General features: G+C 39.7%; 1 protein-coding gene and 2 non-coding genes across 8 annotated transcripts in view; all 3 read left to right on the top strand.

Annotated features, from left to right (window-relative positions):
• The first annotated feature begins 4,230 nt into the window (after nucleotides 1–4,230).
• TRNAD-GUC lies at nucleotides 4,231–4,302 on the top strand. The gene has a single exon. It is a non-coding gene; the product is annotated as a tRNA-Asp (tRNA).
• Nucleotides 4,303–4,928: 626 nt separating this feature from the next.
• Nucleotides 4,929–5,000, top strand: TRNAW-CCA. Its single transcript has one exon. It is a non-coding gene; the product is annotated as a tRNA-Trp (tRNA).
• Nucleotides 5,001–13,662: 8,662 nt separating this feature from the next.
• TMPO (thymopoietin) overlaps nucleotides 13,663–25,883 on the top strand; it is a 57,398-nt gene continuing 45,177 nt past the window's right edge. For all 6 annotated transcript variants that reach the window (XM_044228587.1, XM_044228590.1, XM_044228589.1 and 3 more), the window contains exons 1-3: nucleotides 13,663–14,202; nucleotides 21,416–21,542; nucleotides 25,397–25,555. In XM_044228587.1, the coding sequence (XP_044084522.1) occupies nucleotides 13,924–14,202; nucleotides 21,416–21,542; nucleotides 25,397–25,555 (565 nt within the window). In that variant the 5' untranslated portion in view covers nucleotides 13,663–13,923. The remainder of the gene's footprint in view (nucleotides 14,203–21,415; nucleotides 21,543–25,396; nucleotides 25,556–25,883) is intronic.

The following is a 25,883-nucleotide window of genomic DNA, read 5'->3' as shown; positions in this document are numbered from 1 at the left end:
AAGTCATGATCTCAGAGTCCCGAGATCAAGCCCTGTGTCAGGCTCCCTGCTCCGTGGGGAGCTACTACTCCCTCTCCTTCTACCTGCTTGTGTTCCTAAAAATAGTAAATGAGCAAAAAACACTTTTATTTTTAAATGAACAAGAGGCCAAGAGAAGGTTAACACAGCTTGAGAGATCCTGCACCGCCCAGCCTACTGCCATGGGCCTTTCACCATCATCTCTCCCCTGGTCCTCCTCAGGATCCCCAGCCACTTCCACCCTCTTTCAACCCCTCTACTCACCACACTTCCTGAGTTCCTATAACCTCTGCACATACAACTCTATCTACCAAGAAAGCTCTTCCTTCTGCATCATCTTCTTAGTAACTGTCACGATTGTAATTTTACTTTCTTGTTATTATTCTTTGGTTAATGATATGTGTCTCCTTCGCTCAAATGAAAGTTCCTTGAGATCAGGGTCTTTGTTCTTCCTGGCACCTCCAGCACAGAGCACAACGTGTGGCTTATACCATGAGTATTCAACAGTAATGTTCAACCGCCTACTCCGTGTCTCAATCTTAACACAACCCAAACTGAAATACTGATTATCACCCCCCACCCAAATACTGCTCCACATGCAGAGCTGCCATGTTGTACACTTCCAAGGAGGGCCAACCACAGCATTTGTGTGAATGGTGCCCTGCCTCCTCTCCAGTGTGCTTGTTGGGGGCCAAGGCAAGGCTGCCCCAAAATGGGCCATGTTGGCATTAATATTATTTTGAGTTAAAAAGCAATCCAAACCAAGCTGATTCAGAAAAAGCTCATGAGCCAATCATGAGCTGCGTAAAAGAATTGAGATATAAGTAACTACATTACAATATGACAAAGTATGGTAGACAGGGAGAAACCTAGCAAGGCCTATTTGGTTAAAGTCCTCTCTTTGTCCCATTGTTTCTGAGTAGGCCAGCACACACTCTTTAACAAAGTATTTACTCCTTTTCATTCTGCCTGAAGAATACATGCCTTCCCTTTGAAGACCAAGACCCCTACCCCTTCTCAGTTCCTAATGACATATATGCCTCATTTTGCCTGTCTTTGGAATTTCCATGTCTAAATGGATTCCCTGTATGTATGTTATTAAATTTTTTTTCCTATTAATATGTCTCATGTCAATTTTTTCCTTTTTTTAAGAGGGTTGGGGAGGAGCAGAGGGAGAGAGAATCTTAAGCAGGCCCCATGCCCAGCACCGAGCCCAATGTAGGGCTCAATCTCACAACCCTGAAATCTGTCTCATGTCAGTTTGATTCTCAGTCTAGCAAGAAGGACCTTCAAGGGGACAGGAATTCTTGCTCCCTTCACAGAGACTATCAGTATCGTTCATGCCATCTGAAGTGGTGCACTACTCTTCTTCACTTCATTTGAAACCAACTTTATCCTTCCAGTTGCTTAAGCCAAAAAATCTGGAAGCATCTTTCATTTCTCTTTTACTCTTACACCTCACATTCATGCTGTCGGGGGGGTTCTGTCAGGAAGGCTCTACCTTCAAATTATCTGAGCACCTCTCCCATTCTCCACAACTGTCAGGCTGGCCTGAACCACATCACCTCCAACGTGGGTTATTACAATAGACCTCAATGATCTCCCTGCTTCTGCTCCTGGCCCTCTACAGTCTATTCTCAACCCAGTAGCCCAAAACTCTAAAACATAAATTAGACCAGGTCATTTCTCTGTTCAAAACCCTACAGCAGCTCATTTCCCCTTAGAACAAAAACCAAAGTCTTGGGGTACCTGGGTGGCTCCGCCGGTTGGACAGCCGCCTTCAGCTTGGGTCATGATGCCAGGGTCCTGGGTTTGAGCCCCCTGTTGGGCTCTCTGCTCAGTGGAAAGACTGCTTCTCCCTCTCCCTCTGCCTGTTCGTTCTCTCTCTCTCTCTCTCTCTCTCTGTGTCAAATAAATAAATAAAATCTTAAAAAAAAAAGTCAAAGTCTTTATAATAACCTCTAAAGCCTCACAAATCTTCTAGATAACATATTACTACATCCCTTACTTCAAGTCTGTTCAAATGCTACCTTACTAAAATGAGGCCTCTTTGACCATTGAATTTAATTTGCTACTCTCTAAAGTCCCTTATAATGCTACTTTTTTCTATTTCCACTCTTGTCACCATCTGGCATATTCATATATTATATGAATAAACAAGGGTGTTTATTGTCTACATTCCTTCTATTAGAATATAAGCTCCACCAGAACAAAACGTATCCATTAAAACCTCCCCATGTGTCTAAACCAATGTCTGGCACATTGTAGGTTCAATAGTGAATGTATAACTACAGTGCCTAAGCAATTAGAGACGAGTAAATATTAATACAGGAACGAGTGTGACACAGTATGTTGATACTAGTGATAAAGAATTTTCTCTCCATAACGCACTATTTGTTAATGTACAGGTATGTGGAACTATACAGCAGGGTGAATTCTGTACAAGATTTGCAGTCGAGGCTTGAGTGAGTCCTGGCCTCTCACCACTTCCTATCTGTGTGACTCTACAAGATTCTCTTTCTCCTCCTGTAAAAGAGGGATAAAACACCCGCCCTAGTAACCTCCCAGGACTGTGGAGGAAACGAAATGAATGTGAATGGTTCTACAAGCTGTGATAAGCTAGACAACCAATTACTTAGGTAGAACAAGATTTGAAACTTTCAATAACATTGTCACCATGCTATTCACCTCCAAAGAGAGTTCCGTGCCCTCTCTACTGCCAGTCAGATTTTAACCTTTACTTTCACCCAGTGCTGACAGTGAGGAATCTCTGAGCTCCCTTACCCTCTTCAGGTTAATTGTCCTCTCTTCCTTTCCATTTTAGGAAAATGGGCAGCAGGTGGTGTTTCCTGCTCCATGATCTCTGCTGACTCAGGCTGCTTCTTCATTTCCCTAGGGAGGAAAAAAAAACCACATAGAAACACATGTATGAACACTGGCATAGCTTTACCACAGCTTAGGTGAAGAGGATGATGTCTCTTCTGAGGGACAAGGATCAAGCTTCCCCAGTGGGAGTGGGGGAGGGTAAAGACAAGCTGTGTTAAATTAATTTGGGTTCCAACTGCTGTTGGAATTTTGCCAAAAGAGACACCTGGGACAAATTCTTTAACTCTTACAAGGAAAAAGAAATCATAATAGTCATCACAGTGCCTTTTAGACTTCATAAGAGTCACTAGAGAGAAGTAGGAGGAGGCCACAGGACATGGAGTTTTACTGAGGATTTTGGTGCATTTAAGAGTGAAAATATATGCCAAAACAGGCCTCAAAAATGGCTGTTTTTTAGTCTGCATTAAATAATCCCTTTCATCAGATGGAAAACACCATGTAACCGATGATCCCCCCAAACTGTGTTAATTCATTACACTACAAGGAATGGATTCCATAAATTCAAGTTCTACAACGAAAACTTTCAATCATGTCAGTTTGTGATCCTACAAATTTGCTTATTTAGAGTTAATGCCAAAGGTTTATGTGGGGGTCGTCCTTGGAACAAGTTTGATCCTGTTTATGAAGAAGCTAACAATGGTACAAATTATTCTATTAGCACACCTCCTTAACCCTCTGTTTAATTAATGGCACATCCTTATTGAGTTATTTAAGTGTATTATTATTTTGCCACTTATGTGTTTATCATTTTCAAGCAAACTGTAGATGCCTCAGGAAAAAGACCGAAATACAGGGAGAAAAAAATCAGCCAACAGAATTGCATTTGGCCGCAGCTGGTCCAGTGCATGAGCCCCTTTGTGTCATAAAAGCTTAAGAATTGTTTGAAGAGGCACTGCATTGTGGGACAACCCTGACTGCCCTGGACATCTGGCAACCATATGATACCCTTGAACTTCGACTTCAGAATGAAAATAAGAACTTGTGAAGGTAAAGTTCTGCTTCAAGTCACATCCCCTTGGTCACTATTAAATTAAAAAAAACCTCCCTCCAGAAACCTAAATCATCTGGAAAGCATAGAGCTCCGGAAAACAATTTTCATTAATTCATCACTACTTAAACTGGAAGCGCATTTTGTTTTACTTATTCTGAATAATTTACCATTTCCACCAAGGACAGGTCGAAGTGCCCAGAGGGGTTAGTGAGAGGAAGAGCTGTCCAAAGGGCTCGCATTTTCCACACTTCCGGGAGGTAAGCGGAAAGGAAACAAGCCTGGGGAGGGAATTGTTCCTACATTTGAAGGGCTGTTTGGAAAACATCAGAAGCGGCTCCTCGTTAGTATAGTGGTTAGTATCCCCGCCTGTCACGCGGGAGACCGGGGTTCAATTCCCCGACGGGGAGATGGTTTCCTTTTACTCATCCAACTGCTCTTTTCCTTAGACTTCAACTCCATGGCATCAAACCTACTGACAAATACAATATGCAGATGTGTCTTTTACCACGAGTGCCTCTTAAACTTAATGGTCGCCTTGAAATAAAAGCCTTCCCTGACATTAAAAGCTCCGTATTGTTGGTGGAAGAGAAAGGGAACCAAACGCTCCTCCACGGCTAGCTACTCGAGGCGCGCTGGCACAGACGTGCGCCTGCGCAGCGACGCCCGCCAAATTCCAACTTGAGGTCATGAACTTGGCGCCGAACCCGACGGGGGGGAGGGGAGAGAGAAGGCGGAGTTTCCGCCCCTAAAGGGGCGGCTAAGAACGGAAATTGATGTCGAAGAGGAAGGAGCAGTTTCCCTTGACCCTGGGGACCCGACTGAAAGGGAAACTCAGTTCTCCCGCCTTCGCTGGTCCCGTCTCAAGTTAAGTGGAAGGCTGGCGATCAGTAAAATTTGGGCGCTAAAGTGATCAGTCTCCAGCTTCAACGTGTACCGGGTGGAGGGGCAAGGAAAGAATTGGAAAGAGATGCATGGCCGAAGAAACGCCATGTTACTTGAGTCCTAAGAAACTGCGCGAGCCACAGCCCAGCAGGACCTCGTGGCGCAACGGTAGCGCGTCTGACTCCAGATCAGAAGGCTGCGTGTTCGAATCACGTCGGGGTCATGGGCTTTTATAAGCTTTTTAAAAAAAAAAAAAAAAAAACACTGGCTTCTAGACATCCAGGAGTATTCCCGCCGTTTTTCGAAAATGCTTTAATTTTAAGATTAAATCTTACTTCTTCAAATGTAATCCTAGTAATCCTTAGAGTGCGAAAAGATAAGGCTGACTTTATATCGCATTCTTAACGCTGATCGTTTTGTACTGTTTGGATTTGTAAATTGAGTTTTTTGTCATTTAATGTTCATAATACATAGAAATGTGGATTATTACTACTGTGCACTAGTAGGCATATCAGTCCAACCCTCCTTCAGAAGAACTGTGCAAGCTGTTTTCTCAAAAATGGTGTTAGACCCTTTTGAAAGCAAGGACAATAGAGTAAAATTTCTAACTTTGAATATTGCTGCAGTTTACACATCTTAGCCTGTGTGCCAATAAGCAATCTTACAATGTGTGATTAGTATCCCACTTTTACAGTCCCTATTCCTCTGACACACAGAGGAATAGGGACTTGCCAAGGGTCACCCAAGTTGCCAAACAAGGTACCTTACTACATATCCTTGTCTTTACTAAGTATTTTATAATAAAGGTGGGGAAATTGTTGAAAGAACGTGCTAGAAGCCTTTGGGCCTAAGTGATGTTATCAATGCCTCTTTGTATTTTCACCAATTCATATGAGTGGGGACAAGTCAGATATCACTTTCAATTAATCTCTTTAATAGGGAGCAAAGTTTAGTCAACCTTTGTGAGCTCCAGAACTCGTAGTACTGAGTATTTCCTGACAAGCATGTATCAAACATTTGTTGTACAAAAAATGAATAGCAAGATTATGAGAAATATTTTTAGATCTTTATTGGCCATGTTCCATAAAAGTCCCTGAGTGTTTCTGCTCAGTGTTTTGAAAATATCAAGTACTAATTTCTTATGATTTTACCTAATACAGCAGTATAGCTGGACATCGTATTTTCACTTTGTGTAGTTTGTTCTTCTTTCTTCTATTTGGATGGATTGAGATTAGACCATTCCAACAGATATGAACCGCCAACTATGATGAGCCTGATACTGTGCTCAGCACTGAGGGATACACTAAGTAACCAAATACTGTAGTATGTTGGGCTAAGTGCCATGAAAGTAACATGAACAGAATGGTATGTAGATTCTAAAATAGGGACATTAACTCTGCCTTGGGTAGCTCAATAAGGCCTCATAAAGGAGGCTCTTCAAAAATAAAAGTTTGCTGTGTTAATTTAAGGCAGTAGATATATATGAATGTCTTCCATGAGTCAAGCATTGTCACTTAATATACCTGGGGTGTGGTTTATTCAATTACAAAAGTAGTTCATATTAGTTTGCTAGAGCTGCCATAACAAAAGACCACAGACTGGGAGGCTTAAACAAGAAATTTATTTTCTCATAGTTCTGGAGCCAAGAAATCCAAGTGACAGCAGGGGTGGTTTCTTCTGACACCTGACCTTGGCTTATAGGTGGCCACCTTCTCACTGTATCCTAACATGGTCATTCCTCTGGATGTGCACATCCACACATCCCTGCTGATGTCCAAGTTTCCTTTTACAAGGAAACCAGTCAGTTTGGATTAGGGCCCACTCTAATGGCCTCATTTTACCTTAATTACCTCTCAAAAGCCCTTTTCTCCAAATAAAGTCACATTTTGAAATACTGGGGGTTAGGGCTTCAACATATGAATTGTGAAGGGTCACAATTCTGCCCATAACAGAAGTTATATGCCTTCTCCCCTGGCAACCTTTACATGTATAGCATATAACTATAAAAATACTCACTTGATCTTAGCTTGGACCAAACATGTTATCCATTCGTACAAAATCATACTCTTGTGAGGTAGAGCAGGTAATGCTGTTACCTTATTAATCATTTTGTGGTAGCAGCCCTAGCAAACTAATACAGCGTCTTTGGAGAACTTCTAGTACTCCAGCATGGCTAGAGAGGAAAAGAGAGAGAAATCTATTAAGGTAAAACAGGAATCAGATCAGTCAGGACCTTCTAACTAATTTTGGATTTTATTTGAAAAGTAATGTAAATATTCAAGACTATGACAAGATCAGTTCTGGCTTTACAAAGAATGTTAAAAAAAAAAAAAAAGCCTAAATCTGTTGTTTCCAGACCAGTACCCCCTGTGAACAAGTTAGAAATGCAAATGTTCAGGCCCTATACCATACCTACAGACTCAGAAAAGTATGGAAATGGGGCCTAACAATCAGAGTTTTAACCAGCCTTCCAAGTGATTCCAATGACAGCTAAAGTTTGAGAACCACTGGCCTATAGAGCAAGGCCAGACTGAAGGTCCCACTTACCTGTCAGGGTTGTTAAGAGAATCAAATAAGGCATAGCATAGGGAATATTGTTAATGATATTATAACAGCATTGTATGATGACAGATGTTAGCTACACTTGCATTGAGCATAAAAGAAGTCAAGTCACTACGTTGTACACCTGAAACTAATGTTAACATTGTGTCAACTATACTAAAAAAAAAACTTTAAAAAAAAGAATCAGGGACGCCTGGGTGGCTCAGTTGGTTGGACGACTGCCTTCGGCTCAGGGCGTGATCCTGGAGTCCCAGGATCGAGTCCCACATCAGGCTCCCAGCTCCATGGGGAGTCTGCTTCGCTCTCTGACCTTCTCCTCCCTCTCATGCTCTCTCTCACTGTCTCTCTCTCGCAAATAAATAAAATCTTTAAAAAAAAAAAAAAAAGAATCAAATGAGACATACATAAAAACGTTGTAAGGCAATATATATATATATATATATGTCATCATTTACACTGCTATAGCTTTAAAACTGTTACTTCACAGGTTCCAGCTTCTTTCCAAGTTTGGACATCTGTACTTTCCTAGAATAGCCCATTTGCTGACTTGGTATAACTCTGAAACAACTTGAAACCCAACACTTCATTTTAACTTCTACAACCAATATATAGGAATGATGTCAGGAAAGAGGCTCTGAAATATAGATCCATATTTGAATTCCCACTTAATAGATCTGTGATTTTGTTCTTTTCCTCTAAAAACTTTCCAAGTATTTATTCCTCCAGGTGGATTTATCCACTAGTACAGAATGCTCTGAGTATTTATTTCACCTGTTTAATAAACTAGCTTTCTCTTTTGAAATTATTTTTAATCAGTTACCGAAGACTGATGAGATGATAAAATGGAGGTTTTGGAAATATAAAACCGAAAGACTGAATTCTGATTGATCAACTGATTTCCAAATTTCTCACACTAATTCCAAAAGAAAAGTAGTTAGGTTGGTAAAAGCATGTGTTCATCATAGAAATTTTGATAAATAAGAAAGAAAACAAAAATTACTTGTTCTCCACCATCTAAACAAAATTACTACAAACACTTTGGTCTATATCTAGTCTTTTTTCTTTGTATATATTAAAAAAAAAAAACCAAATATCCATACACACTGTTCTTTACAGAACTGAGATCTTACTTCAATATGGCTCTCTTTTTGTTTTCTTATTTTTTACTTAATGCTGTATTGTGAAAACACTTTCATATTCTTAAAAAAAAAAAGTCAAAAACATGACTTTTATGACCATGTAGTATTTGGTCATCTGCTTTTGTTTGAGGTGACACCTTTAAATTCACAACCAAGCTCTATGCAAAATGGAATAATGACAAACAAAAAAGTCAGCTGTACGTTAATAACATTTAAAACTTCAAAAAGGAAAATGAAGGCAGTTATCCAAGTGATTTATGGGGAAAAAAAAAGTTTCAGAACAGTTTTCTGGCAAAGTCATTGCACTGATTTATTTTTTTAAGCTGTGGCTTCACATAAGATTATCTTTCCACTGTCTCCCAAGGTTTTAGGTATCAATACTGCAACATTTTAAATAGTTTAAAAAAAAAAAAACAAAAACCCTAATATCTGTTTCAACATAAAAGGTAATTTTTTTTAATTTTATTTGTATGAATATAACAAAATAAAATATTAAGTCTTTTTTTTTTTAATTAAGAAATTTCACAGGGCAGTAGAGCATGTGACTCTTGATCTCAGGGTCATGAATGAGTTCAAGTGCTATGTTGGGCATGGAACCTACTTAAAACTTAAAAAAAAAAAAAAAAGAAAAAGATCTAAGAAACTTCACAAGCATTGATTGAAGAATCAAGTCCTTGAGCAGGAGAGAAGGATGAGATCCAGAGTACAAGGGGTGTTCTTTCTTTCTGATAGGAGTTCTCTTCCATTGAAACAAAAAAGATGCAAGAGCAAGTGATCACAGAAATGATCTTCTGAAGTTGAGGCATTCCCTGCAAATGGTCTCCAGTTTCTCAAGTATGATGCAAGTTCACAAGCTAAAAATGGGCATAGGTGGGGAGAAAAGGATGTAAAAGATTTGAGTAGAGAAGCCAAGGTATGAATGGTTAATCCAGTGAATGAATACTTTTGCCAGACAATATAAAGTGCTCCCATGAGGTCTGAGGTCATGAATTAAAACCAGTCAGGCCTGTCGTATGATTTTTCTTTTTTTTTTTTTTTTAAAGATTTTATTTTTATTTATTTGACAGAGAGAGATCACAAGTAGATGGAGAGGCAGGCAGAGAGAGAGAGATAGAGGGAAGCAGGCTCCCTGCTCGGGACTTGATCCCAGGACCCTGAGATCATGACCTGATCCGAAGACAGCGGCTTAACCCACTGAGCCACCCAGGCGCCCTGTTGTATGATTTTTCTATAGCAGTCTTTGCTACTTGGATGCAGCAACGAAATGGAAAAGTTTGTTTCAGTAGGTTTCAATCCAAACATGACTAAGTAAGAGTCTACCTTGAGGTTCCTCCAAGTAAGAAAGATAGAGACATTAGGGTAAGAGAGTTGAAAATGTCTGCAAAAGAGCAATTACAAGGATTAATCGAGGAACCTAAGCTGGGTAAGTTGGAAGTGTTTATGATGTCAGAAGCATAGTAATAGGTTTTTTTTTAAGTGTTGGGCTTAATAGAATGGAGGTGGTAATAGGTCAGTGACAGTATAATGAGTTGAGGTAAAAGGCTAGTGATTGACAACTATGATGCTTGAAATTGAGATTTAGAAGGCAAAACAGTTACTGATTGCAAGGTTCAAAGTTAGCACTTGCAGTGGATGGATGATACGGAATAGAGGAACAAGTTGCTGGAGATGAAGAGATTAAAATTCTACAAGGCCAAGTGCTGAGGGTGCCCAGCTAGCTCAGTTGGAAGAACACGTAACTTTTGATCTCACAGGTCATGAGTTTGAGCTTCATGCTGGGTGTAGAGATTATTTAAATAAACTTTAAGGGGTACCTGGGTGGCTCAGTTGGTAAAGCGTCTGCCTTCAGTTCAGGTCATGATCCCAGGGTCCTGGGATGGAGCCCCGCATTGAGCCCCACATGGGGCTCCTTGCTTGGTGGAAGCCTGCTTTTCCTTCTTCCACTTCCCCCTGCTTGTATTCCCTCTCCCTCACTGTGTCTCTCTCTGCTGGTGTCCCATGGGCTATCTATAAGAATGTTAAATTCAGGGGCGCCTGGGTGGCTCAGTGGGTTAAGCCTCTGGCTTTGGCTCAGGTCATGATCCCAGAGTTCTGGGATCAAGCTCCGCCTTGGGCTTTCTGCTTCATGGAGAGCCTGCTTCCTCCCCTCTCTCTGCCTGCCTCTCTGCCTACTTGTGATCTCTGTCTGTCAAATAAAGAAATAAAATCTTTAAAAAAAAATGTTAAATTCACAGAGAAGATAGGGATGGCAAGAAAAGCTAGAGCAAGGAAAAATAGCCTATGATATCTGGGGGAGAGTGGTCAAAAGGTTGATACATGATAAAGATGTTAAAGGTGATTTAGCAAGATGATACGAACTTCAAACGTTTCTGAACAAAGAAAGAAGAGAAATAGTTTTGTAGTAGTAATCAGGAACAAAGAAGCCACCCAAATTCTGTAGCCCAACCTCTTGGCCTTAAGGTACACGGAGTATGGGGAAAAAATAACTCCTACTTAAGAGCTCTACAGCAGAGTTAAAAGCAAAAATTACCTTCATCCCTAAAAATTAATAGTGCTAGGGATATAGCTGGGTGCATCTAGGACAATTGCAAGTCTGAATTTGATAAGTCATGACTTAGTGGATGATGTAGAAAGGTGATCTGTCTGATAGCTTATGACATCATCCATGTCTCCTGGGAAGCATAGAATCTGCAAGAAACCTCTCGTTGATAAGTGTCTAAAGATAAGAAAAGGAGAGGTAATTAATGAAAGGGAATGAAATGTTTTTGCTCAAGGAATATTCGTTTCAAGCATCTAGAATGCAGTTCTTTGTGAATTATAGTATCTTTACTGTTGGTTGGCCTGTAAGGCATAGTACTTGTCTATTTATTTTAAAGATTTTATTTATTTGAGAGAGAGAAAGGAGGGGTGGGGAGAAGTAGAGGGAGAGGGACAAGCAGACTCCATGCTGAGCTCAGAAACCACCCCATATGGGGCTCGATCTCACAACCCTGAGATCATGGCCTGAGCTGAAATCAGAAGTTGGATGCATAACAAACTGAGCCACTCAGGTGCCCCATACAGCATCTATTTAAAACAACTTGCAAAAACAAACACCTTGCAAACTCAACAGGTGACTGATTTCTTTTAGCTTGTGGTTAAAAAGTAGGATGAATCTCCAAGGATTAAACAGCCTGGAAAATGGAAAAATATCTGGTGCAAGGACCCTATGAAAAAAGTCACTGCACTATCCTTGGGTAATTCTGTGACTTCATTACTGTATTCTACTGACATCAAATTTAGCTACAATATTATCCTCAGGTATCAATGATGCCTCCCTCTCTAAGGATCCATTTCAAGGACCAAGCTCCTCAGGTATCCTCAGACCATAGGGCAGCTGTCAGAGCCAGGAGACCCTTCTATGCACCCAATCTGGTCAGATCATATATAGCCTTGGTAACTCACCCTTTTCAGATACAGCAGCAAAACCTACCTCTTAAAAACTGTTAATATAATCAGGCCGGAGCCAAATTCTTCAACTGCAAGTTAACAATTTAGTAGGATAATTTGCTAATCCAAATAGGGTAGACTAGACCCATCAAATGTGGTCTTGCCAAGATTATGCAGACTAGGACTATCCCACGTGCATTAATTACGTTTGTGGTGCAAAATCATGGTCCTTTGCCTCTCAGCTCAGTCACCCTATGAAGATAAAAGCAATTGCCTATGTGCCCAGGGAAGCTGTGGAGAGAAAAATGAGGTAACTTTCACAAGGCACCCTAAAAATGTACCCCAAAATTTGCTACTTAAAATACAATTTTTAATTTGCATTACTAGCTAATTACGATTGCTGAAATAAATGGAATACTGAGAGTTCTAGAAAATAATTTAAATAAAAAATTGCCCCTAGGAAAAGAATCCATCATTAAACACCCATCTCCTCAATTTGAACAAAATATAATAACTTATAGAGAACATTTTTAATGAAGGCACTTCTAAAAAATTTCCTCAAACAACAATGCAGAAATCAGATAAACATTTTTTTTAAATTAAGCACCTTATAAAACAGCTTGGAGGTCAGAATTTGGGGGAAATGATTAAAGTACCCTAAATGCAAGGTCAGTTTCTTTTCTTTCTTGGAGGAAAGCATCTTGGAACATGTACCTTCGTAAGAAACACAAATATTTGTCATCACTGGTATTTGTTTTCAGGAAGACATTTTAATCTTATGAAATTCCTGATACTTTTCTATTTGGATCAGTAATATGGGCTTGATTAGGGTTCCCGGCCTGATTATAGGTCACCAGGCTCTGCTATGATTGAAATCTAGGTATGCACCATCTCAGTTATCTTATGTTGCCCATTAAGGCATTCCTGTTTTGCTTCAACCTGTTTTAATATTTAACAGGTTTGATGAAGTTATGGTAAGATACTTATGGGTGTAAGAATCTAACCCAGAGATGCTCTCAACAAAAATGCAGTTAGCTGTGCCCCAGTGTTCAAAATGAAATTTGGAAACGTCCCGATCTGTAGGGGAAGGAACGAATGAAATATTTGACGATACAATTTTGTCACAGATACAGGAACATTTTAAAGTGCCCAGTCGTTGAGGTCTGGCTTTTCCCGAATTTCAGAAACAAAAGAAGCACCTGCAAGCAGAGAGGGATTTTACTGCTTGCCCTCCCCTTTCCTCCCCCCCAGGTAAACCAAATCAAGGAAGCGGAGTGCCGATGAGCACACCTAGCTCCTTTTGTTTCCCTTCGGGGCGAGCGTTTGGGGAAGGAAAGGCTGCGGTCATTCTTCGGTAAATCAGTGTCCTACGATTGGGAAAGGCCCAGTCCAGGGTCCTTGCAGCTGGCGTGAAAGTCGGCCCATTAGAAGGCGATCGACCCCAGAGAAAAAAGATCCTTCTCAAGCAGGGCGGGGGGGTGGGGAGGACGGGGGAGAAACCTCACACACATTAGTACGACTTGTCCCTTATCGGTGTCTTAAAGGAAGGGTGGAGAAAAGGGAAATAGAAACGGACCAGGCGCCGGAGCTCCCGCCCCAGCGGCTTTTAAACTGCGTTTCTACAACCTCTCGCACCGTGCAGCGGCTAATGGAACCCGCGCGAGGGGTCCTACCAATCACCGCCCGGCTTCCTCCCACCGCGGGCCAATGGCGGCGCGCGTTCTTGGGGCGTGGGTGAAACAGGCTGATCTCTCCTTGCTTGTGTAGTGTGTGGGCTGGGGTTGGTGGAGGCTCTTATCTTGGCCGCACTTGGTCCGCACTTGTGCTCTGGGGGCTTTTGTGTCCGGCTTTTGCTTTGCTTTGTGTGTGCGAGTTTTTGCTTTGCTCCGCGGCGCTCCTCTCGGGCAAGAGTCGTAGGGCTCGGAGGCAGCAGCGCGGTCCCCCCCGGGCAAAGAGCGAGCGCGCCGGCGTGAGCTGCGGGTGTGAGGTCTGCGGGGAAGGGGATTCGCCGCGGAGATGCCGGAGTTCCTGGAAGACCCCTCGGTCCTGACGAAAGAGAAGTTAAAGAGTGAGTTGGTCGCCAACAATGTGACGCTCCCGGTCGGGGAGCAGCGCAAAGACGTATACGTGCAGCTCTATCTGCAGCACCTCACGGCGCGCAACCGGCCGCCGCTCGCCGCCGGCGCCAACAGCAAGGGGCCCCCGGACTTCTCCAGCGACGAGGAGCGCGAGCCCACCCCGGTCCTCGGCTCCGGGGCCGCCGTCTCAGGCCGCAGCCGGGCCGCCGTCGGCAGGGTAAGGACGCTCAGCCGGGGCCACAAAGGCGGGCGGTTGGCGGTTGTCGCCCCTACCCCCGCCTCCCCGCGCGCGCTCGCAGCCCTTCCTCCTTGGCGCCCCCTCTTGCCTCCTCGGCGGCGGGGCTGTCCCCGCGCGGGACCGAGAGGCTGGCCTGTGGCTCTGCGGACGCAGGATTCAGCTAGCACCTCTGGAAGGGGAGGCCGCTGGAGGGAAGAGTCGCGAAGTTGGGGCCGCAGGACTAGCGGTTGTGTGTGTGGAAGGTGTGAAGTCGGCGTTTGCTGTTCTGTGGCGCGCGGATAGCTCGGTGTCCCTCGACCGTCCGGATAGCTCGGTGTCCCTCGACCGTCCGGAGTGGGTATTTCGGCGGGGACTTCCGTGCCCGATTCGAAAGCCCTTTGGGGAGGGTCAGCCTGAAACTGCAGTAGGTTACGTTCGAGCGTTTTCCCGCTTTATTAACTGAAATGACTAGTAACCGAGTCTCAGAGCGCTCCCTGGAGGGCAATTTGTGACATACTAATTTCTAACCAAAATTTGAAATAAAGAAATTCCCGCCTTTTTATGGTTTTGCATATGGAGGGCTTTTTGAACCGTTTATGTTTTTCTCGTTAAGTGTTCCAGCAACAGGCTATGTTTTGGCGGGGCAGTGTTGTTCTAAATTAAAATGAGCACTTAAAAATAACATCGTTAAGCGGTTATCGTGGGCGCCTAGAATATTTGGAAATTCTAGAGGGCTTGGGTTTTTGCTTCTCTTTTCTTTTTTTTTAACTTTTTGGTAAATTTTGCATAAGAAAAGGAAAGATTTCGGAAGCCGGAGTTGCTCATTTCTTGACATTCTGATGTATCAGTGATTGCAATTTGGATTTTCTAATCCCGATTAAGTCTCAGATTGGTTTTACCAAATGCATAATCTGTTTGAGAATAGTTTGGGTTTTGTTCTGTGGGTTTTTATATGCTGTTTTGTTGGAGTGAACTGCGTACTTCTCAGATTTCAAATCATGACAGACCATAGTTCATATTGGTGATTGGATGTAATCAATCACGTTGCTTTGTAAGGCTTTGAATGTAGTTCATGGTTGTTGAGTTTGATAACTCAGAAGTACTGCGTTCTTGAAAGTTGTGTTGTTCAGTTTTTAAGAAATCTGTGTGATGTGTTTTTCTGGACTACCAGGGTGGAAATGAAAGAAAGATGTAATGTAGACTTAACTGAAAGTCTTAATCTGAGCTTAAGAGAAATTGAAAATCTTAATGTCTTAATTTAGTGCCTGGCAACTGGGAGTGTCAAATATTTATTCGTTGAATGAAAGACCAACTGCACCTTATTGCTTGGAATGTCTTAGTGGATTTGAAGAAAGCCAGTTTACTTCTCCATAATAAAGAGAAATTTAAGAGATTCTTAAAGACAAAGCATATTGATTATCTGCTTTTTCCCAGGCCTCATGGAAAAAAATATTCAAATGATTTTAGTAAAGATTTTGGTGGAAATGAAATCTTTCCATTTAAGTCAGCACACTAAAAAAAAATGTTCTTCTGTAGAACCCTATATTATATTCTGTGTAAATGTATTATTCTTGAACCCTCGAAGTACTTGGATGTGTTTATAATAGGATTGTTTGTTCTTAATTTGATTCGTTTTCAGCGGAAACCTCCACCTTGGTTTTGATGCTTTTCCTTCAAAAATTTTAAAGAGTGTGTCCCAACTAATATAACATTGCATGTTAAGTATACTTCAGTTTAAAAAAAAGAAAAAGTATGTCACAATCTGCTCTGTGTTTTGGAGGTGTAAAAATTTGAGTTCAGTTAGCCAGCATTTTTTAATTCCTACCAAGTGTTCATAACTACCGGAGATTGATTTCTGCAGACCCTACCCACTACCATAATTATATAATTTGTTGGATTTTTTTTGTATTTTAATTGACTGTGTTTGTTACACATTTCATCTCAAATTTCCCATGGTATCAGAGTTGGTCAGCACCACTCAAATAAGTTCTGGGTGAAAGGAATTAATATTTTAAGAGAATCTACAATCTCCAGTGACATGTTACGCCGTTTATATCTCATTTAATGTTTTAACCCATATAAAAAACTATCTCGCAGCTATATATTCAAGTCTTATCTGCCTTGAGTTTGTTGTTGTTGTTGTTTTGTTTTTTTTTTTTGTTTTCTGCCTTGAGTTTTTAAAACTCAAATACCAGGTTCAGTGGTGTGAACAACTTGAGAAAGTAGTGGTAGTTGGGCGGTAGCATCACTCTCTGTTTTAAAGCACATTAAGTAAAAGTGACTTTAAATTGAATTTTTAAGTGATAAATTTTTAGCATTGTATTTATTTATTAAAGATTTTATTTATTTATTTGATAGAGAAAGATCATAAGCAGGCAGAGAGGCAGGCAGAGAGAGAGGAGGAAGCAGGCTCCCTAAGCAGAGAGCCCGATGCAGGACTCGATCCCAGGACCCTGAGGTCATGACCCAAGCCGAAGGCAGAGGCTTAACCCACTGAGCCACCCAGGCACCTCAATTTTTAGCATTTTAAAACAAACCAAACATTACTGTGGCTTGGCCAAGGACTGAGGATATACCTTCTATTTAAACATGGGTTTATGAAGAGTATTTTTGATTGAAGGAGAAATTTTCAATTTAGCCGTGGCCACGGTCTTTTAGATTCATTTGGTGTGATATGACAAATATTTGCATGTTCAAATTTTTGGTTTTGGTTTTCAGTTTTCTTGTTTCTGAGCTTTTTATTTTATGCATCTTGATTATGCCAGTGTTTTTAGGTGTTGAAATTACCTAGATTGTTGACACAAAAATAAACAATCACAAAGTTGGCAATCTGCCTTATTGTTCCAAGGTACAAAGCACAGGTATAGCTATTTGGAATCCAGTGGAGCATAGCATTCTTTTTTTTTTTAATTTTATTTATTTATTTATTTGACAGAGAGAAATTACAAGTAGATGGAGAGGCAGGCAGAGAGAGAGAGAGAGGGAAGCAGGCTCCCCGCTGAGCAGAGAGCCCGATGCGGGACTCGATCCCAGGACCCTGAGATCATGACCTGAGCCGAAGGCAGCGGCGTAACCCACTGAGCCACCCAGGCGCCTGGAGCATAGCATTCTTGAATGGTCTGATCTAGCGGATCATGAATTTTTAACAGGAAATATTTAAAGACATAGAATAGAACAGTAAAAGTATGCTAGCAATGGTGAGTGTTACTTAAATCATAAATTGACTGCCATAGTCTTCAGTAAGGTGTTAAATGTAGACTTTTGAATTAGAGTGTTCTAGAGTGGGGATTAAAATCCCAGGTCTGCCTCCTATTCAGATGACCTTGAACAATTAACATTGTCTATCAAATGCTCAGTTTTCATTTGGAAAATAAGAATAATCTAGTAACTACTAGTAGCTACTTAATTGAGGATTATTAAAGGTTGCATTTGTTACGGTATCTAATGCTTAGTGGTTGATACCTATTACATGTGATTTCTGAATTTTTTGTGTGTTTTTTTAGCTCCCGAGCAATACAATGTTACCATAATATTTTTTTCAGAATTTGATGAGGTAAATTTGTGAAAGTGATACAGGCCTAAAGTCTGTTCAAATGTTTCTATATTGCTGGAGTTAGCTGTGCCTCTTTGAACTTCATTTTCCTCTCCTAAAACGGGGATGGATGTTAGTGTCTATCTCATAGGATTTTTAGGATTCTGTATAAGTTAATACATGTAGGAAGCTATCCAGAACACAACTTGGTATATAGTAAGTGCTCAGTAGAATCTGTTTTATAATGATAATTATTGTTGTGCTTCATCTTGGCTACTAATGGTGGAAATTTAAAAATAAGGGTAGCTGGAGACGCCTGCTGGCTCAGTCAGTAGAGCATGCAACTCTTACTAATCTCGGGGTAGTGAGTTTAAGCCCTGCGTTGGTCGTGGAGCCCGAAGTTTTAAAAAGTAATGAAATAAACAGTAGCTCATAGGTGATATTATCAAAGAACTGTTGGATTTTTAAAGTTGAAAAAGACATTAGAGATCATCTGGTAGTTGGGAAGAAACTGGAGAACAGTGCCTGGCATGTAGTAGATACCTGGTATTTTTGACTGAATGAAACTAAGATTGTGTGATTTACTCAAAGGAACAAAAACTCTGGATGCAGAAATAAGTACAAATAATGGTTCCTTCTTCCTGATTGAAACTGCTGGCTTGATAATTATGCATAAGATACTAACCTGTCTCCCAGTTTGTAATTCTATTAAATTTGATATTTCATAAAAATAGCAATACAGGGGCGCCTGGGTGGCTCAGTGGGTTGGGCCTCTGCCTTTGGCTCAGGTCATGATCAGGGTCCTGGGATCTGCCCTGCATTGGGCTCTCTGCTCAGTGGGGAACCTGCTTCCCCCTCTCTCGCTTCCTGCCTCTCTGCCTATTTGTGATCTCTCTCTCTGTCAACTAAGTAAATAAAATCTTTTTTAAAAATAGCATTACAGGGGCGCCTGGGTGGCTCAGTGGGTTAAGCCGCTGCCTTCGGCTCAGGTCATGATCTCAGGGTCCTGGGATCGAGTCCCACATGGGGCTCTCTGCTCAGCAGGGAGCCTGCTTCCTCCTCTCTCTCTCTGTCTGCCTCTCTGCCTACTTGTGATCTCTGTCTGTCAAATAAATAAATAAAATCTTTAAAAAAAAATAGCATTACATTTCTGGAACTTTTCTGCCTGCAAATTAAAGATAAAAATCAGGTAGCTTGTTAATTCCCTCTTTATTTGACATACCTTGTGCTACTTTATTCCCCTCTGAAGATTTTGTACAGCTGTAATCTTTCATTATGTTTTAAGAAAATAGAAGACTGTTGGATTCTGCTTTGATTTGATAAGCCTTTGTTATTTCTTTTTTTAAAATATTTTTAATTTTTATTTATGTATGTGAGAGAGAGAGTAGGGGTGGGCAGGGGGAGAGAATCTGAAGCAGACAACCCACTGAGCTTGGAGCCGATGCGGGGCTCTGTCCCAAAACCCATGAGATCATGACCTGAGCTGAAATCAAGAGTCAGACACTTAACCCACTGAGCCACCCAGGTGCCCCAAGCCTTTTGTTATTTCTTAATGAGAAATGGATTTTTAAAAATAAGTGACTTATTTCTCCCTCACTAGATGACACTTTCATTCACTCAGCCAAACATCTGTCAGATACTTACTCTTCTTTCAGGCAGTCTTTTTTTTTTTTTTTTTTTTTTTTTAAGATGCTTGGGATACAATATGAATATGACAGTGCATCTTCTTTCTGCTACCCTCTTAAATGTTGCATCCAAAACACCTGATATACGTGTTAAAATACAGATTCTCAGGCCCAAGGTTAGGACTCAGACTGGGGTAAAACTTTTTAAAATAGGGGCTAACTTTTCCAAAAGTTTTAAAGTTCTGATAATAAATCAAACTTAGGCACTATTGCTCAAGGAATTTACCATCTGGAGAAGATGAAGTACGTTTACAAGTAGTGGTGTGTGGTGAGTGCCAAAGGCAGAGATTTCTTGAAAACCTCAGGCTGTTGTAAGAAATTAAAATTCTTGGATGTTTTCTTGATAATAAAATGTGAAAATTCTTAAGGTGGGAGGGATTATCTACCTGTAATCTGTATTTGATTGATTTTCTTTTATTTAAAGTATATATGTTGTTGTTGTTGGGTTTTTTAAAGATTTTATTAATTTATTTGTCTGAGAGAGATATCACAAGTAGGAGGAGAGGCAGGCAGAGAGAGAGAGGAGGAAGCAGGCTCTCTACCGAGCAGAGAGCCGAATGCGGGGGGCCCCCGATCCCAGGACCCTGGGATCATGACCCGAGCCGAAGGCAAAGACTTTAACCCACTGAGCCACCCAGGCGCCCCTAAAGTATATATGTTTTATATATTTATATAAGGGAGCTTTTGTTCCCAACCTTCCCACAATTTTTGGAAAATTCAAGTAGGTCATCAACACAGGATTTGGTCTATTTGATATTTTTAAAAGTCTTTAAAGAATTCAGGGCTATGCTATATAGAGCTCTTAGATTCTTGGCAGTTATTTTGACATTAACGTGTAAGTTGCTTACAGATTTGAGCCTGATCCTATCAGTGCAATGTGTATTAAAGCCTTCTGAAGGTACCCTAACTTTCATAGCCATTTTTTAGTTATATAAAAGATTTCTCTTGGTAAGATTTCTCTTATTGGCAGTATCTTTAAAAACTAATTTCTCATAATCTTGCTTTATATAAAATACTTCAAATTTGTATTTGGCTGATCCCCCCCCCAAATTATTAAAAGTAAACAGTCTGTGCAACTATTGTTTTAACCATTTTACGTAAAATATTTCTAGGATTCAATATTGACTCATTTGCCTTAAATAACAGTTTGCCTAAATTGACTTTGATATTTGTGAACGTTATTTAAAAAGCCTTTTTTTTTTTTTTTTTTTTTTTGTTCAGTTCTCTGAGGCTTTCTGGGGTTACTGAAGCATTTTGTAAGGCTGTCTGCCACAACCCTAGAAGACGCCCATACTTTTGCTCTCTTCTCTTGGTTAGCCTTGGAAGTTTATGTAGTTTGGATAGTTCTTCCAGTACAGACTGCTATTGCTTAAGTTGAAATTTCTCTCAAAGCTTGTTCCATGTTCTTTCGCCTTTTCTAAGTAAAACAGCCACATAGAACTAAGTGTGGTGACAAAGCTGTGTCAGGTGGTGATAGCCATAAAGTTTGACTTCCTTCATAGGTCAAAAACTGGGCACTAAAGTCACTGTATTTCAGTATTCATTTGGACTTCTTAAATTCTTATATGCTTGTTTAAAGGAAATTATTTTTAAATATAAGTAAGACATATCTTTATGGTAAAGTCTTACTTTCATAGAATAAGTTAAACCTTTAAGGATTTTTAAAAGAGGTCAATAGTAAATTATTTCTGGGTGAAAATCTTTAATCCCAGTGTGTTTACTCTTGAATTTTTTATGCCATCATCTCCTCTATAGATAGATTAGCCAAAACTGACCATTTTAATAGTAATATTTTAAAAGTATGAGTTACTTATTATAATATCTTCAAATAATGAGTTGCTTTTAATTTAATTATATTGTTAAGGCCTGATAAAGCTATAAATCAACAGAGGGTATGTTTGCAGGTTTATCGTATACAGTCTTAATTATATAGTAGTAAAGTAAAAAGAACATTTTTTTTAACTCTGTGCAAATAATAACTGGACTTTCTTTACAGAAAGCCACAAAGAAAACTGATAGACCCAGACTAGAAGATAAAGATGATCTAGATGTAACAGAGCTCACTAATGAAGATCTTCTGGATCAGCTTGTGAAATATGGAGTGAATCCTGGTCCTATTGTTGGTAAGTTGGTAAAATTTCCTTTTCTGTGAGTGCCCTACATTGTTTTCTTGTCTTGTCTAGCAGTTAGAGTTTGGGTTCTAAGAACAGTGTGTCATTATTTATGTGGCCAGGACACAAGTTCCTTGACTATAAATGAGGAAAATAAAATGAGAAAAATGAATTTAGATAATCTCCAAGATTATCACTGTTGTTGAAATTGTTTCATATGGTGTTCATGTCACAAGTACCTGGTGAGACATAGGGATCTAACATGACAACTGAGGAAAATATGAGGTGACCTAGTGGGCCAGGTTCATCCAAATCAGTAAATGGGTGACAGACTTATTAATATAACCCAAGTTAATCAATTCCTAGCATAGTACTCATTTTTAGTTATCACTAAAAGTACCGTTTTTAAAGTCTTGTTTTGATTAGAAATCAAGAATGGTCCCTTAAAGAACAAACTAAAAAAAGAAGACTTGAAACTAAATACAATGGATTTCTATCATTTGGTTACTATTGGTGATTTTTGCCTTAATTTTGGAGGGTCTTGACAGCAACCTCAAGATGAGAAATGTCTGTTTTGGTATTCTGAATTGTGTAAAATTTTAAACACTGGACAAATCACAAGAGACTTAACCATAGGAAATTGAGGGTTGCTAGAGGAGAAGGGGGTGAGGGATGAGGTAACTGGGTAAGGGGCATTAAGGAGGGCACATAATGTAATGAGCACAGGGTATTATGTAAGACTGATGATCACAGACCTTTACCTCTGAAACTAATGATATACTATATGCCAATTAATTTAAATTAAATTTTAAAAAATTTTTTAAAATATTATTTATTTGACAGAGAGAGAGAGATCTCAAGTAGGCAGAGAGGCAGGCAGGTGCCAGAGGAGTGAAATTTTAACCCAGTCAGTCTGGAATTTCCTTGTCCACACTTGTGACGTAATATGGATAAGACCACCTGCTCTGCCCCTTAAAGGCAAGGTGAACTTGCCTGAAACAATCTTTTCTTTTGCTAGCAATCTTCCTGTTTCTGCCTTTAAAATTCTATTCGGTATAGTTCCTTGCAGCTCCTTTCTACTTGGAAGATGGGATGCTGCCCAATTTATGAATCATTGAATAAAGTCAATTAAGTCTTCAAATTTATTAAGTTGAGTTTTGTGTTTTAATAGTACACAGGTTTTTGTATCTTCATTTCTCTTAGGTCAGTACCTAGGAGTAGACTAGCTGGGTCTTGGCATGCATGCGTGTAAGTTTGCTTTTATAAGAAACCACAAACTGACTGGAATATTTTGCATTCCCACTGACCATACATGAGCATTCTTGTTGTTCCCCATCTTTGCTAGCACATGAGATTGCTAGCACTTGAGATTGAGTTTTTGAGTCATTCTGATTGGTGTGTAGTAGGATCTCTGTATGGTGAATAGGTCCCTAATGAATAATGATGTTGAGCATATTTTCATGGGTTTATTTAAGGATTTTAATATTTTGCGTATTTTTCAATTGGGTGGTTTTCTTACTGAATTTTGAAAGTTTTTTTTTAATATTCTGATTACTTGTTTTTAAAAATCTGATATATATCTTGGGATATATCAACACATACATGATATATCTTGGGAGATGCATTTTTTCTCAAGCTGTGCCTGGTTTTTTTCGCTCTTTTAAAGAACTTTTTTTTTTAAGATTTTATTTGTATGACAGAGAGAGAGATCACAAGTAGGCAGAGAGGCAGGCAGTGAGAGAGGGGGAAGCAGGCTTCCTGTTGAGCAGAGAGCCCAATGCAGGGCTCTATCCCAGGACTCTGAGACCATGACCTGACCCAAAGGCAGAGGCTTAACCCACTGAGCCACCCGGGTGCCCCAAATTAAATAAAATTTTTTAAAAATTTGAACACTGGCAATTTGGGGATTTGTTTTTGTTTTATCTATAGGTGAAGTTGCAAACAAAAATTTAGAATGTTATCTTTCATTTTATTTATTATAGTACTTCCAAGTAGCTGGAAGTAAACCTATGAATATAATTACCAACAGACATTTGGTGCACTTTTTAATTTTTCATTTAAAATTCCAAAAGGGAGATGCTACAAAAATGTGTATTATGTATCAATATATATAGTAAGTTACATGGTGGCATACCAGCTGTTCATTTTTTCTCAACCTTTTTGGGGCATAATTGACAAGTTACATATATTTAGTATGTATAACTTGATGTTTTTGTAGTATATATTATGAAGTGATCACTGTGATCAAGCCAGTTAATATATCTATCACCTCACAGTTTTAGTTTGTGTATGGATGTGTGATGAGAGAGCACTTAAGGTCTGCTTCTGCAGATTTGAAGTATATATAGGCCATTCTAGATATTAGATTTCCAGAACTTAATTCATCTTGCAGAAATTTTGTACCTTTTGACCAACATCCTCCAGTTCCCCCTCCATCTTAAAACTGCTTATGTAGCATTTTGAGATGTGTTGTTTCTAAAATATGTATATTTATCATCATTGTATTCATCTTATAGAAACCAGGGAGACATGCAGCTAGTGTAAAATAGAAAATAAAAGCTATTTTTGGTTTTAAATTGTCATTCATGCTGAAATGTGTTAAAAAATGTCTTTATAATCCATTTTATTTTGCTGTCTAATTGGTATGTAATTTCTGCTTGTGGCACACATTTTCCATAATAGGTTATTTTAATCTCAAAGTAGTTTTATCTAAAATGATTTAACGCCTTAAATATGTACAATTTTTTTTTTTAAAGATTTTATTTATTTGAGAGAGAGGGCACAAGTAGGGGTGGGGGGAAAGGGCAATGGGAGAGAGAGAAGCAGGCTTTCCACTGAGCAGGGAGCCTGATGTGGGGCTCAATCCCAGGATTCCAGGATCGGGACCCGAGCCAAAGGCAGACACCCAACCCCCTGAGCGACCCAGGTTCCCTCAAAATTTATACAGTGTTATATGAAAATATATTCAACTAAAAAAGTTGTTTATATGCCTTTTCTTTTCCCCTGAGTGGCTCTTTTTAGGCTTATTAAACTCTGAGAGTCATGGGGTTTTAATCATAGTATTCAGAGGAATACGGTTTATAAAAGTGATTTTTTTCTACGAGGCAAATACTATTACATAGTACTGGGGAAAAATATACAGAGTCCAAGACTTTTCAGTCAAAAATACTTGGTCATTCATGGCTCTTTAATAGGTGATCTATAGTAAGATTTATATCAATCTACTATGTATTTCACGTTACTAAAAGAAACGTTGTAATCAGGGGCGCCTGGGTGGCTCAGTGGGTTAAAGCCCCTGCCTTTGGCTTGGGTCATGATCCTGGAGTCCTGGGATCGAGCCCCACATCGGGCTCTCTGCTCCGCAGGGAGCTTGCTTCCTCCTCCCTGCCTGCCTCTCTGCCTACTTGTGGTCTCTATCTGTCAAATAAATAAATAAAATATTAAAAAAAAAAAAAAAGAAAAGAAACGTTGTAATCATGTATTAAAATCTCAGAAAAACACCTATTTTTTTTTTTAAGATTTTTATTTATTAATTTGACAGAGAGAAATCACAAGTAGATGGAGAGGCAGCCAGAGAGAGAGAGAGATAGGGAAGCAGGCTCCCGGCTGAGCAGAGAGCCCGATGCGGGACTCGATCCCAGGATCCTGAGATCATGACCTGAGCCGAAGGCAGCGGCTTAACCCACTGAGCCACCCAGGTGCCCCGAAAAACACCTATTTTAAAAAAGAATCCTTTATATAGTTTTTAAAGCACTTACATGTAGGAAAGGAAAGAGTGAATATAACATTTTAATGTTGTTAAAGACAGTGAGTAGTATCTTAAACAAGACAATACAAATGCTAAACCAAGTTCTGCCTTAATACAGGAACAACCAGGAAACTGTATGAGAAAAAACTGTTGAAACTGAGGGAACAGGGAACAGAGTCAAGATCATCTACTCCTCTGCCAGCAATTTCTTCATCAGCAGAAAATACAAGACAGAATGGAAGTAATGACTCTGACAGATACAGTGACAATGAAGAAGGTAAAATTTTAAATGACGTTAGTCAAATATATGTAATTTTTTTCAGACTCATAAGGTACAGTAACCATGAAGAAGATAAAATTTTAAATATTACCAAGTTACATGTAATTTTTGTTCATATCATCAGTAATCCTCTAAGTAATTTCATTTGAGTACATTTTGAGAATTCTAAGAAACAGAAATGTACAAATGTCTGATTTTTTTTGGTCACCTAAAATTGCCAGGTACTTTTTTTCTTCAAATTTCATTTTTCTAAAAGACTAAAGTATTAAAAATAAAGATGAGGTTCCCCCACTTACCCTTTCCAAGTATTATTAACACAGAAGCA

The sequence above is a fragment of the Neovison vison genome, chromosome 12, assembly GCF_020171115.1.
Source record: "Neovison vison isolate M4711 chromosome 12, ASM_NN_V1, whole genome shotgun sequence".
NCBI lineage: Eukaryota > Metazoa > Chordata > Mammalia > Carnivora > Mustelidae > Neogale > Neogale vison.
The sequence above is the reverse complement of the archived record's forward strand: the minus strand, read 5'-3'. Positions and strand labels throughout refer to the sequence as shown.